Genomic DNA, 12,706 nt, shown 5'->3' on the forward strand with positions numbered 1-12,706 from the left:
GGGAAATGGGAGGCAGGGAGGACACGGAAACTTTTTTTTTTCTTATTCTCAATAAAAAAAATTAAAAAAAAAACAAACTACATGATACACAGACATTTTCCAATATGGTCCTAATCTATAGCTCCATTTACTTCAAGTGCTCCTCTAAACTTCATATCTGCATCAAATTTCTGAACATCTTCCACTTCTTAACAGCATTCACAATTTCCTAGACCTATGCACTCAGTTCCTTCTATGAGAAATGTGTGCCAATGTTAGAAAACTTGAAGGGCACCTGTTCTTCAAGGTATACAGTTTAAATGTCACTTCTCTGGGCATTGTCTTTGACTTCTCCAAATAGAGCCATTCTATGAGTGTCCATGCTCCTCCCCGAACATTCCTGCATGATAGTCATCTCTTTCATGGGAGTTACCTTCTAGAAAATGAAGTTCCAGAAACAAAGACTGGCCCTTTTCTATTCTCCCATGCTATCCTATTACCAAAAGATATACTATAAGTCTATTGCTATTAGGAAAAGAGGGACAGGTGGGATTGGGTCAAATAGAAGAGTTACACTTACCATGCAGACCAGGTGGATTAACAAAACTGACAATTTCTGAACTCCCTGTTCTTGGGTAATATTTGAGTAAGACGATCTTGGCATGAGAGCCAGATCCACAGCACAATTCTTGTTTTGGGGGCCACGTTGGGCTAATGATTTTTACAAGGATACAGGTAATTTCCAGGAACTACATGGTCACCACTGTATCCAGTAGAGGATGCATGCCATGAACAATGGCTGATTACAGGGGAGAACCCCAAGCTCTTAGCTTAAGAAGAACCAAGACAGTGTGTTTTCTCTTCCTGGTGGTAATCCCCCATTGCAATCTCCTTCCCATCTTGTATTCATTGTGACCATCATCAAATTAAGGAGCTATCCTGCCAGGAAATGTTTCCAAAGCAAGACACTATCCATACATCCAAGAGAAGAGTTAATACCTTTGTATTAACAGATGATCTCAGAAGAAAAGAAATTCTGCACTATAGTACAAGTTATGATATGCTATTAGTAAGTCATCTTTGTAAGAAATGAAATCATACAAATGCCGTCTTCCCTTGTATTTAACACCCCAAACTGGATGCTAGTGTGAGTTATATGAACTCTGAGTCAAAATTTTGTAGCCTTGCAGGACTTGCTCTGTTCATTTTCCTAGAATAATTGCCCAAACTGCAGTGTTTCAAAGGAAAGATTAAATGCGATGCTCAGGCGTGCAGTTGGCTGTTCCCACATGGATGTGCATAGTTGTGTCTGTTGCAATAGCCCCTGTTCAAGAAGCCGTCTAATCCTTCAGGGCTACACATACTTCCAGTACTGAGCCCATCTTTAATCGTCTGACTGCCTGTTCCTATGCAGAATGGAATGACCAGAATGGTTGGAAACCCAGTGCTGCACAGAAACCATTTTTACCCATGAATACCACCAAACACTGAAGAGCATGCTTGGGAGTGGGCGGGGGGGGGGGGAGCTGTACCTCTAAGGCAGACTCCTTCTGGTGGAGGTTTGCATGGAAATTTTTCCAGTCTTCTTTTGCAGTTGCAACTTTGGCCTGGACACCTTCTGCTTTCTCTTTGGTCAGCAGCGAGCTCAGTAGCTCCCCTTTAGATAGCATTGTATTTAACTTGTGCTGCCCACTTTCACTTTCTGAGAGAAACTCCTACGAGGAAAAACAGAGGATTAGGTACCTTAGGACATGCCAAGCTGTAATGTTCTTTGCCTTTTTCCTGCGTGTCTCAGTGAAATCAAGGAAAACAACAAATGAATAAAACAACTGTTTTATTGCCTAAGTTAAGTGACCCGGGTTTTCCTTTAGCAATCCAGTTGTGAAATATTTCATTTCCTAATACAAAGTCTAGATTGGCTGCAAAACATTGGGAGGTATGTTATGAACTGTTATTAAAAAATAAACAGGAGAAGTAATGAGGACGAAGAGACAATAACTGTTATAAAATAATCTCTGGCTAGGTTTAGTTTAGAAAAAACAATCCCACATGGTTCTGTGTAATTTGTAGAACTGTATGATATCCTTGGTTCTCAGCATCATGGCTGCCAAAGAGAATAAACACAAGGAGGTACACAACCTTCAGAATCATATGATAACTTCAGTATCAAGTATTCCTATCAGAAGACCATGGGAAAGTTTCTATGGGGTAGGACGGGGGTAGGCTCTGTAAAGTGGATGCATGAAATAAGGGATATTGTAGTTAGTGGTTTATAAAGAAAACAGTAACAGGGTATTTTATAGGGCTTTTTGTTTGTTTGTTTTATTTTAACTTTTTCAATTTACCGTATACTTTAAATTTTGCATAAACGTCTGAGAATAGAAATGTGAAAATCAATGAGATGCAGGGTAATATATATGGATCTAATTTCATTATTTTACATGTGGTCATTAATTTTCTGTATGCCATTTATTGAAGATGCTTTCTTTTTTTCCAATGTATTTTTCTGGCATCTTTGTTGAATATCAGATGGCTGTAGTTATATGTAATCATATTTGGATCTTTGATTTCATTACATTGGTCTAAATGTCTGTTTTTCTGCAAGGAACATTTTGTTTTTATTGCTATAGTTCTGTAACTTATCTTGATATTTGGAATGATTCTTTCAAGCTCTCTTTGCTTAGGTTTTTTATTTTTTTATTTTTTATTTTTTTAGCTATCCAGGGTCTTCTTATGAAGTGCAAGTTCATGACAGAATGGCTACATGAAGTGTGGTCATGCTATGTAGCTTTCTCAGTGTCTGGGTTTATCCAGAGGTTAGCTTCCCTCTTAATAAGTAAATATATTCTACATGTTAGAGTCGATGACAACTATTACTGGCAGACATTAGAAAAGAAACAAAATGAATTAACAACTAAAGGTTATTTGTTTTCATTTGTTTGCCAAGAAACCTAAAAGTAAAGAATCTACGCTTTGGACATGGATTAATCTGAGTGGGCAAAATGTCCCTCTTGGACTTGTGTGTTGAAATATTGGTCTTCAGGGTGGTGACTCTTAAAAGGAGGGACCTGATGGGAGGGAGGGTCTGGTGCAGTTAGAGCCATGCCCTTGAGAGATCAAAAATAAACGATTAAATGTAACGATTTACTTATTTATTGTGGTTGCATGTGCATATGTGTTGTGGCAAGTGTGTGGGGGTCAAAGGACAGCTTCCAGGAATTGCTTCTCCTCTTTCTCCACGTGGGATTCCAGGGTTTAAACTCAGTCTTGACAAAGAGGACCTCACTGACCATCCTGGAGGAATTCTAAGAAAACAAGCTGGCCACTTCCTAGTATCATTTGCTTCCTCTCGGGTGTGGCCCTGGCCTCCTGCTGGCAGGTCCACATGCCATGGGAATCCTAGCTCTAGAGCTCCACTGAGTTCAGAGTGGTTTCCTCCAGGCTTTGTGAAGGTGAGCTACGCCAACTTGTTTACTCTGTAAAGTAGGCTACACAGTCATGCAAACTGGACCAGTTCAGGACATCATCAAGACATCTCTTTGGATGGATGACTACTTCACACAAACAACTGGGCTAAGAGTCAATAGAAAAGGCTGTTGTCAAACACGGAACTGGGTTTCACAATCACAAACTGGTGGTTGAATGTTTCCAGCTCTACTCCCTGGCCTGGAGCAAAGTTGGAGGAATTTTAAAGGCAATGCATTTCCAAACAAAAATCTGTTTTGCTACACCATCAACCGGGATTCAAAAGTCAAGTCAGTAGACATGGACACCATTATTTCAGAGCCTGTGTCCAGTAGACAAAGTTCTTGCATGAATCGTTCCATAGTAATCGTTGGCTGTATTCATATGTTTCCCAGTAAGAAATTCAAATTCCCCAAACATTGGCTCAAGATTGCTAGTATAAAAAATTACCAGCCATATATGACACTTATCTATGAAAAACAAAGTCACAACAGTATCTAAAAGTGTTGAGGGTCAAAGTGGCAGCTGACATGGCACTGTGGAGTTGTAGTTAGGTGAGGAAAATATTAAAATAAAGCCAAGCAAAGAAGCAAACATTACATGTGACTACAGCTCTGACTGCCTCAGGCACAAACCACCTGACCTCACTGAGACATCTTTATCCTACTGGCATATGCTGAGAGCAGTAATATTACACACCTGTCATGCTTGGGGTAAAAATTGAATGAAAAAGACCCTCAGAGTGCTCAGGTGCACTGTTAATAACTACAAGGAACTGTTACCGTTTTCTAAGCCTTTATTAAAACATAAAATAGCACCAAGGTTTGTATATGAGTGGGCTAGTTTCTCTTCTGTTGTTTCAAGGGTAGGTCTATCTGAAACTTAAATTTCTTCAGCCAACTTTAAACTGTAATGCTCTTATGCGAATACCCAGAGTAGCACACGAGTCTCACTCAGCATTGCCATGAGTGCCGTCAGCAGCCCTCTTACCTGGATCTTCTGAAGACTCGCAGAGACTTCGCTGAGATTCTGAGGTAGATCAAAACACTTGGCCGTGGTGAGTTTTGCGTTAACCAACCACTGCTGGAAGCCCCTGAAGGCCTTCTGAAATCGTTCTTGCAAAATCTGTTCTTTGTTCTGGCAGCCCTTGGATGCTTGCAGACAGAGACTGAAAGGGTAATTTGCAAATTTGGTGACAGAGGAAAAGCGAAGAAGTTGATTCAAGTGATACCTCCTAGAGCCTACAGTCCTTAGAGATGTGCATTTACGTAATTTGGCACTCCATGTCACCCTTAATTGATATCATCACTGAAATCACACTATAAAAACGTTCTAGCATCTTTAATATTTTTGCACTGGGTCTCACTATGTCATAAGGCTGTCCTCAGTCTATGAGCTTAGAGAGCCCTGCACATAAGCCGCTTGAGAAGTTATAACCACAGACAACCACTCCAAGCTCAGCTTTGCTCCTACTTTGTATGAAGATATTTTGAAGGCAGGCGGAGTTTTATTTATTTATTTTATCTATTTTCCTGAAATCCTAACTACACCAGAGACTGAAGCAGAGGCATCTTGACTACATGATGAGACTTTGTCTCGAAGGAAATTCTTTTGAACAGTGGGGCAGTTTATGCTTACCAGTTATACTCTTTAATTAAGCCCGAGACTTTCCCACTGTATGGGCTCAGGTCCCTGGAAAACCGGCAAAGTTCATTCAACTGAGACTTGAGGTCCTCCGTCATAGGCTCTGCCTTTCGTAGAGCATCCAGGATCTCCTAGTAGGGAAAGACAAGAAAAGCACTGAACTGGGTGACTTTCATATTTTCATTCCCTACATGCACACATTATAAGTTATCAGTGAGAGGCAAACCAACCAAGTAAACTCAGTAAGGAGATGAAGTCTATTTTTCAGGATTTTTTTTTTGTAGCCCATGATGGCATGTGGGTCATCTGTATCTACTTCCAATCATGGATAGACACTCCTGCATCAAGTTTCAAGTAGTAAAGTGATTGAATAATCAATGATTTAAAGTAAGAACAAAGAGAAAATACCCTACATCATTTAGAAATTGGTCCAACTAAACTATTTGAAAAGAGTCTATCATTTAAGACATCGAATGATCATTTAAATGAAAAGCAACATATATTTTATACTTGCACAATGTGTCCCATTTGGTTTTCTGTAGTATTTCCACTGAACACTGGTATTAAGAACTTCTTACAACCCACAGGTCTTAGTTACCTACTAGTTCATATACCTCACGGTTTCTTTCATGCAGTCATCTAATCTTTACTAAAATCCATCATGACGTTTGAGGATACTTCACAACCCCATTAATAAAAGTAGCCTTCTCCTTCTTGGAGAACTTACAACTTAACTGATAAACAGTATACAGATAATCACAGCACTAAACATATTAATTCAAATAGAAAGCCTATCATTGAGGAACACAATTCTGAAATCAAAAGTATGATCAACTGGGCTCCATAAAGTACTTTGCTATTAGAGCATTCTCTTATATGATTAATATCAAGGGACAAATGAGATTCTGAGTTGAGATCTTGGTCAAGTTTCTAGCACAATGTCTGCTACACTGTTCAACGCCTACTTTGTAAAATTAGAAGGGGAATAACAGTCAAATATATCAACTGTATAAACACTGTTACTCACCAGAAATGATTTTTTTTTTAAAAAATGCATACACAGGGATGATGAACTTCATGGGAGCAGGAGTGGATACAGACCAGGGACATTTGCAGATGCAGGACTGAGCCAGCAACCTGGGCTGGAGCAGACCTGAGACCGTGAACTCCACAGGAGCAGGTACAGGGGAGCAACTTCTGAGCCAGTGGGCCAGAGCCAGAGACTACTGTGTGGGTCCGGGCATGAATCTGGGCTTCGAGGGAGTAGACCTGAGCCAAGTCCTCTGCAGGTCTAGGGCGCACCCAAGTCTGGTACTCCAAGGGAGTAGATCAGAGCTAAACACCTTTGCAGGACTAACCCTAAGCCAGGGAATTCTGCAGGAGCAGATCCAGACCAGGGACTTTTACAGAAACAGGTCTGAGCTGGCAACCTTGGCCAGAGCAGGCCTGAAGCAGCAAATTCCATAGAACTAGGACTGAGCCAGTAACCTAGACCAGAGCAGGCCTGAGACAGTAAACTTCATGGGAGTGGAGCAAACCCCTGGAGCATTGAGCAACCTCCAGGAACATGGAGTGACCAACAGGGTAACTAGAACCGTGGCATTGACTGTACCATGAGGAGCAACCATCTGAGCCTTAGATCCAAGGGCACCTAGATTAATCACCAGAGTCACAGACAGCCCCAACCACAACAATTAGAGAAAAAGATGAGCAGACAAGGTAAGAACACACTCAATACCACAAAGAGTAACATGACACCAGTAAAATCTAGAGACCCTATAAAAGCAAGACTTGAACAATCAAATATAAATGAAGCAGAAGAAAATGACCTAAAAAATAACTTCAGAAGAATGTTTAAGACTCTTAAAGAGGAAATGAGAAATTCCCTCAAAGAAATAGAGGAAAAGACAAACAAAAAATTGGAAGACATTAGTAAATCCCTTAAAGAAAACCAAGAAAAAGCAATCAAACATATGAAAGAAACTATTCAAGACTTGAAAACTTAAATATCACTTTCCAAAATTAAATAAAGACCAGAGAAGCAAATTAAATAGACCTATAGCTGCTGAAGAAATAGAAACAGTCATCAAAAGTCTCTCAACCAAAACAACAACAACAACAACAACAACAACAACCAAGGGTCAGATGGTTTCAACTCAGAATTCTCCAAGATTTTCAAAGAACTAATACCAATATTCCTCAAATTGTTCCACACAATAGAAACAGAAGGAACACTGCCAAACTCTTTTTTATGAGGCTACAATTACCCTGATACTCAAACCACATAAAGACATTATTAAGAAAGAGAATTACAGATCAATCTCACTTGTGAACATTGATGCAAAAATACTAAATAAAATACTGGCAAATAGAATCCAAGAACAAATCAGAACCATCATCTACCACGATCAAGTTGGTTTCATACCAGAGATGCAGAGATGATCCAACCTATGAAAATCTGTCAATGTAATCCACCATATAAACAAACTGAAAAATAAAACCCACATGATCATCTCATTAGATGCTGAAAAAGCTTTTGACAAAATACAACATCCTTTCATTATAAAGGTCTTGGAGAGCAGGGATACAAGGAACATACCTAAAGAGAATAAAGGCAATATACAGCAAGCCAACAGCCAACACCAAACTAAATGGAGAGAAACTCACAGCAATCCCACTGAAATCAGGAACAAGACAAGGCTGTCCACACTCTCCATATCTATTTAATATAGTACTTGAGGTTCTCGCTAGAGCAATAAGACAACAAAAGGAGATCAAGGGAATGCAACTCAGAAAAGAAGACATCAAACTCTCAATTTGCTGATGATATGATAGTTTACATAAGCGGCCCCAAAAATTCTACCAAGGAATTTTTACAGCTCATAAACACTTTGAGTAATGTAGCAGGATACAGGATTAACTTAAAAAAATCAGTAGCCCTCCTGTACACAGATGATAAATGGGTTGAGGAAAAAAGCAGAGAAACATCACCCGTCATAATAGCCACAAATAACATAAAATATCTCAGAGTAACTCTAGCCAAACAAGTGGAAGACTTGTATAGCAAGAACTTTAAATCTTTGAAGAAAGAAATTGAAGAAGACTCCAAAAGGTGGAAAGATCTCCCATGCTTTTGGGTAGGCAGAATTAACATAGTAAAAAATGGCTGTCTTACCAAAAGCAATCGACAGATTCAATGCAATGCCCATCAAAATCCCAGAAAAATTCTTCACAGACCTTAAAAGAATGGTACTCAACTTCATATGGAAAAGCAAAAAACCCAGGATAGCCAAAATAATCCTGTACAATAAAAGAATTTCTGGAAGCATCACAATTCCTGAATTCAAACTCTATTACAGAGCTACAGTACTGAATACAGCCTGGTACTGGCATAAAAACAGACAGGAGGACCAATGGAACTGAATCGAAGACCCAGATATTAATCTACACACTTTCAAACATTTGATTTTTTTTAAAGATTTATTAATTTATTATGTGTACAACATTCTGCCTCCATGTATGCCCGCATGGCAGAAGAGGGTGCCAGATCTCATTACAGATGGTTGTGAGCCACTATGTGGTTGTTGGGAATTGAATTCAGGACCTCTGAAAGAGCAGCCAGTGCTCTTAACCACTGAGCCATCTCTCCAGCCCTCAAACATTTGAATTTTGACAAAGAAGCAAAAAAAAAATCAAATGGAAAAAAGAAAGCATATTTAACAAATGGTGCTGGCATAACTTGATATCAACATGTAGATGAATGAAAATAGATTCATATCTATCACCATGCACAAAACTCACATCCAAATGGATTAAAGACCTCCACATAAAGCCAGCCACACTGAACCTCATAGAAGAGAAAGTGGGAAGTACACTTGAACTCGTTGGCACAGGGAACCACTTACTAAATATAACCCCAGCCGCACGGACACTGAGAGAAACAATTAATAAATGGGACCTCCTGAAACCTAAAAGCTTCTGTAAAGCAAAGGACACAGTCAACAAGACAAAACGACAGCTTATAGAATGGGAAAAGATCATCACTAACCCCACATTAGACAGAGGTCTGATCTCCAAAATATATAAAGAACTCAAGAAACTGGATACCAAAAGATCACATGGAGTACAGACCTAAACAGAGAACTCTCAACAGAGGAATCTAAAATGGCTGAAAGACACTTAAGGAAATGTTCAACATCGTTAGTCATCAGAGAAATGCAAATTAAAACAACTCTGAGATTCCATCTTACACATGTAAGAATGGCCAAGATCAAAAACACTGATGACAATTTATGCTGGAGAGGTTGTGTGGAAAAGAAAACACTTCTGCATTGCTGGTGGGAATGCAAGCTGGTAGAGCCACTTTGGATGTCAGTGTGGCGATTTCTCAGAAAATTAGGAAACAACCTTCCTCAAGACCCAGTAATACCACTTTGGGGTATATATCCAAAGGATGCTCAACTGTGCCATAAGGACATGTGCTCAACTATGTTCATAGCAGCTTTGTTTGTCATAGCTAGAACCTGGAAACAACCTAAATGCCCCTCAACTAAAGAATAATAAGGAAAATGTGGTACATTTACACAACGGAGTACTTCATAGCAGAAAAAAATAATGACATCTTGAAATTTGCAGGCAAATGGATGGAGCTGGAAAGCATCATTTTGAGTGAAGTAACCCAGACCCTAAAGACAATTATCGTATGTACTCACTCACAAGTAGTTTTTAAACATAAAGCAAAGAAAACCAGCCAACAGAGAACCTACACAACAATGAGGACTAATACATACATGAATGTAATCTACATGGGAAGTAGAAAAAGGCAAGATCTCCTAAGTAAATTGGGAACATGGGAACTTTGGGAGAGGGTTGAAGGGGAGGGGAGAGGCAGGGAGGGGAGCAGAGAAAAACATAGAGCTCAATAAAAATCAATAAAAAAGAAGCTGAAAAGAAAAACTGCCAAAATAATCACATAAAAATGCATACACACAAGCACACATATACACATATGTATACACACATACATGGTTGCACATACACTTAAACACACTTTTGCTCTCTTTCTCTTGTGCATGTGCACATACACAATTTAAACTGTGGAGAAAGGACAAATAGATTAAAAAAAAACTACTTGAGTAGCTATTGCTGTTACTCTTGCTGTTCTCGGTGATTTTCATGTAAAGACAGCCACAGCCCTCATCAACACACCAAGCCTGTGTTGTGTTGTCACACTATAAATGACGTCACTATCCTCTGGTCATTGTCAGTCAGCAGAGTTGCTGTCATGCTATGGAATGTAGTCATTTTCTCTGAATTAAAACTTTCCTTCATGGAGGCAGGGGAGGCCTCAGAAGATGCAGAAACCCCACAAAACAAGTTTCAGGAAGGTTGTGAAATTTGCATGACTTGGGAAGTACTGAAAGTGACAAAAATTACAAGTCCCCTCCCTAATTATACAAGTCTAATTATGATTATATCATTATGTAATTATATTGAGTGTTGGGCTGCAGGGAGGTGTTTTCCCGTGGAGCTGCCTACTGGGGCGCAGAGAGCTCCATGGATGCCACTTTCACAAGTTGTCCCCCATGCTAAAGTGAGGTTTCCAATGACACATGCTTCTGAGGTACCCATGCTTTTGTGAAGAGCCTCACAGTACTCGCTGGGTCACCAAGCTGTGCTTAGAGGGACCTCTTTCTGCAGTGTGTCATCTGTGATGTATTTGCAGTGAATGAATGTCTGCTCACATCTCTCCAGGAGAAGTCATGTGACACACTCATTTGTTCCCCTGTCCTTCATGCAGAGACACCCAAGCTTAGTCTACTCTAAGTCATAGCTCTTGCAACCACTTGCTTCCTTACCTTTTTCTCTCGGTCCCCACTTACGTCTTATAATTTCCTAGAATGGCACAGGCATCTTAAGTGACTTCTGTCATCTCCTTCCCTTTCCCGCATTTCTCCTCCTTTGGTGTTATTCCTCTACTTCACCTATCTGCTCAAGTTATAATCACCTCCCAGGATTCTGCTCTACCGAGGGATTCTCTGCGGTTCTTCCATTTTCCCGGGGATGCTTATCTGAGAATGTTGTGCTGGCTAGTGTGACACAAGCCAATGTGTCACAATGTTTAAAGCCAATGTGACACAAGCTAGAAGCATCTGGGAAGAGGAAACCTCACTTGAAACAATCTCCCCACACGACTGGCTTGTAGGCAAGTCTTTGGTGCATATTTTTTGATTGATGATTGATGTGGATGAGTCCAGCTCCCTGGGGTAGGGTTTATGTCTGGGAAAGGTGGTTCTGGGAGACAGAAGAAAGCAGACTGAGAAAGGCATGACGAGCAAGCCGGTAAAGCAGCATCCTTCCACAAGGTCCTGCCCTGACTTCCCTCAGTGATGGAGTGTAGCCCAAGAGTTGTACACAGAAGTAAAACCCTTCCACCCCCGCGTTGTCTTGGTCATTGTTTCATCACAGTGATTGAAACACTAACTAGGACACATGCACAGCATGTTTGCAGCATTTGTCACGAGGACTGTTTCTACTTGTTTCAGGCTTCTCTGTCCACACAGATTAGGATCTGGAAGGCAGGGGCGGGGTTCTCGGAATGTCCATGGAAAGTAGCTCAGTGTCTGAGCTAGAGGCTCTAAAACATGATTGGCTCTTTTCTCTCCTTTCCCTCCCCTTTCATCTGCTTTTATCCTCTCCCCTTCCTTTATTGGGGTGCTAGGGATGGAATCCAGGGTCTCAGAGCAAGCCATGGAAGAATCCAGAGACTCAGAGCAAGCCACAGAAGAATCCGGGGTCTCACAGCAAGCCATGGGAGAATCCAGGGTCTCACAGCAAGCCATGGAAGAATCTGGGAAAACATTCTATCACTAACTTGTATCCCAAAGCCCTCAAAACACTTTTATTTAGAATACTCAGAGGAAGCAACCATACAGTTTCTCTCTGAAACTCCAAACACTAACTTAGAAATAGTCATTTTTTTCTTACTATATTGAATATTTTAAAGGGAAATATTATCTAACCCAAAATTTTAAAAATGAGATTTAAGTAGACTAACATTATATATTAGGTGACATTAAAAATGGAAAAATTTTCAAAGTTTATATTTAAAAAATACATTCATGGGGTTGCAAGAGATGACACTGTGGCTAAGAGGGATTGCGACTTTCCTATAGGTCTGAGTCCGTCAATGGGGGTACTGGGAACCCAACTCAGACCTATATCGTGGCCTGACACCTTCTTTTGTTTTCCATGGGCACATGCACATATATGTACAGACATACACACATATACATACACATAAGTAAAAAATGAATCTTTAATGACTTCAACTTAAATCCAGATATTTGTAGAACCTTTCATCTCATGCATACTGTGTTGGTTCGTACACTTTGGTTTCCACCAAGCTCTGAAGGTGTTCTTTTCTTTGCTCAACTAAAGAAATAGCTACATTTCCAAACTAACAACCCATTGGTTTGAAAGGGAATTTTATGAAACAATCAACAGGATGTTTGCAGTGCTGAATGACACAGTTAACTGACCACCGACTTTCGAGGGACTCCCTGACAACCTAAGACAAACACAATGGCCTTTAGTGTTCACTATGATGAAGAGCAGT

General features: G+C 40.1%; 1 protein-coding gene across 11 annotated transcripts in view; it reads right to left on the bottom strand.

The window, feature by feature from the left end:
• Positions 1-12,706, bottom strand: part of Syne1 (spectrin repeat containing nuclear envelope protein 1) — a 461,878-nt gene that overhangs the window by 224,305 nt on the left and 224,867 nt on the right. For all 11 annotated transcript variants that reach the window (XM_050135800.1, XM_050135794.1, XM_050135793.1 and 8 more), the window contains 3 exons: positions 5,083-5,219; positions 4,435-4,612; positions 1,512-1,694 (listed from right to left, as the gene is read on the bottom strand). In XM_050135800.1, coding sequence (XP_049991757.1) covers positions 1,512-1,694; positions 4,435-4,612; positions 5,083-5,219 — 498 coding nt within the window. The remainder of the gene's footprint in view (positions 1-1,511; positions 1,695-4,434; positions 4,613-5,082; positions 5,220-12,706) is intronic.

The sequence above is a fragment of the Alexandromys fortis genome, unplaced genomic scaffold (assembly GCF_014885135.2).
Source record: "Alexandromys fortis isolate MF-2015 unplaced genomic scaffold, M_Fortis_MF-2015_v1.1 scaffold_23, whole genome shotgun sequence".
Classification (NCBI taxonomy): Eukaryota; Metazoa; Chordata; class Mammalia; order Rodentia; family Cricetidae; genus Alexandromys; species Alexandromys fortis.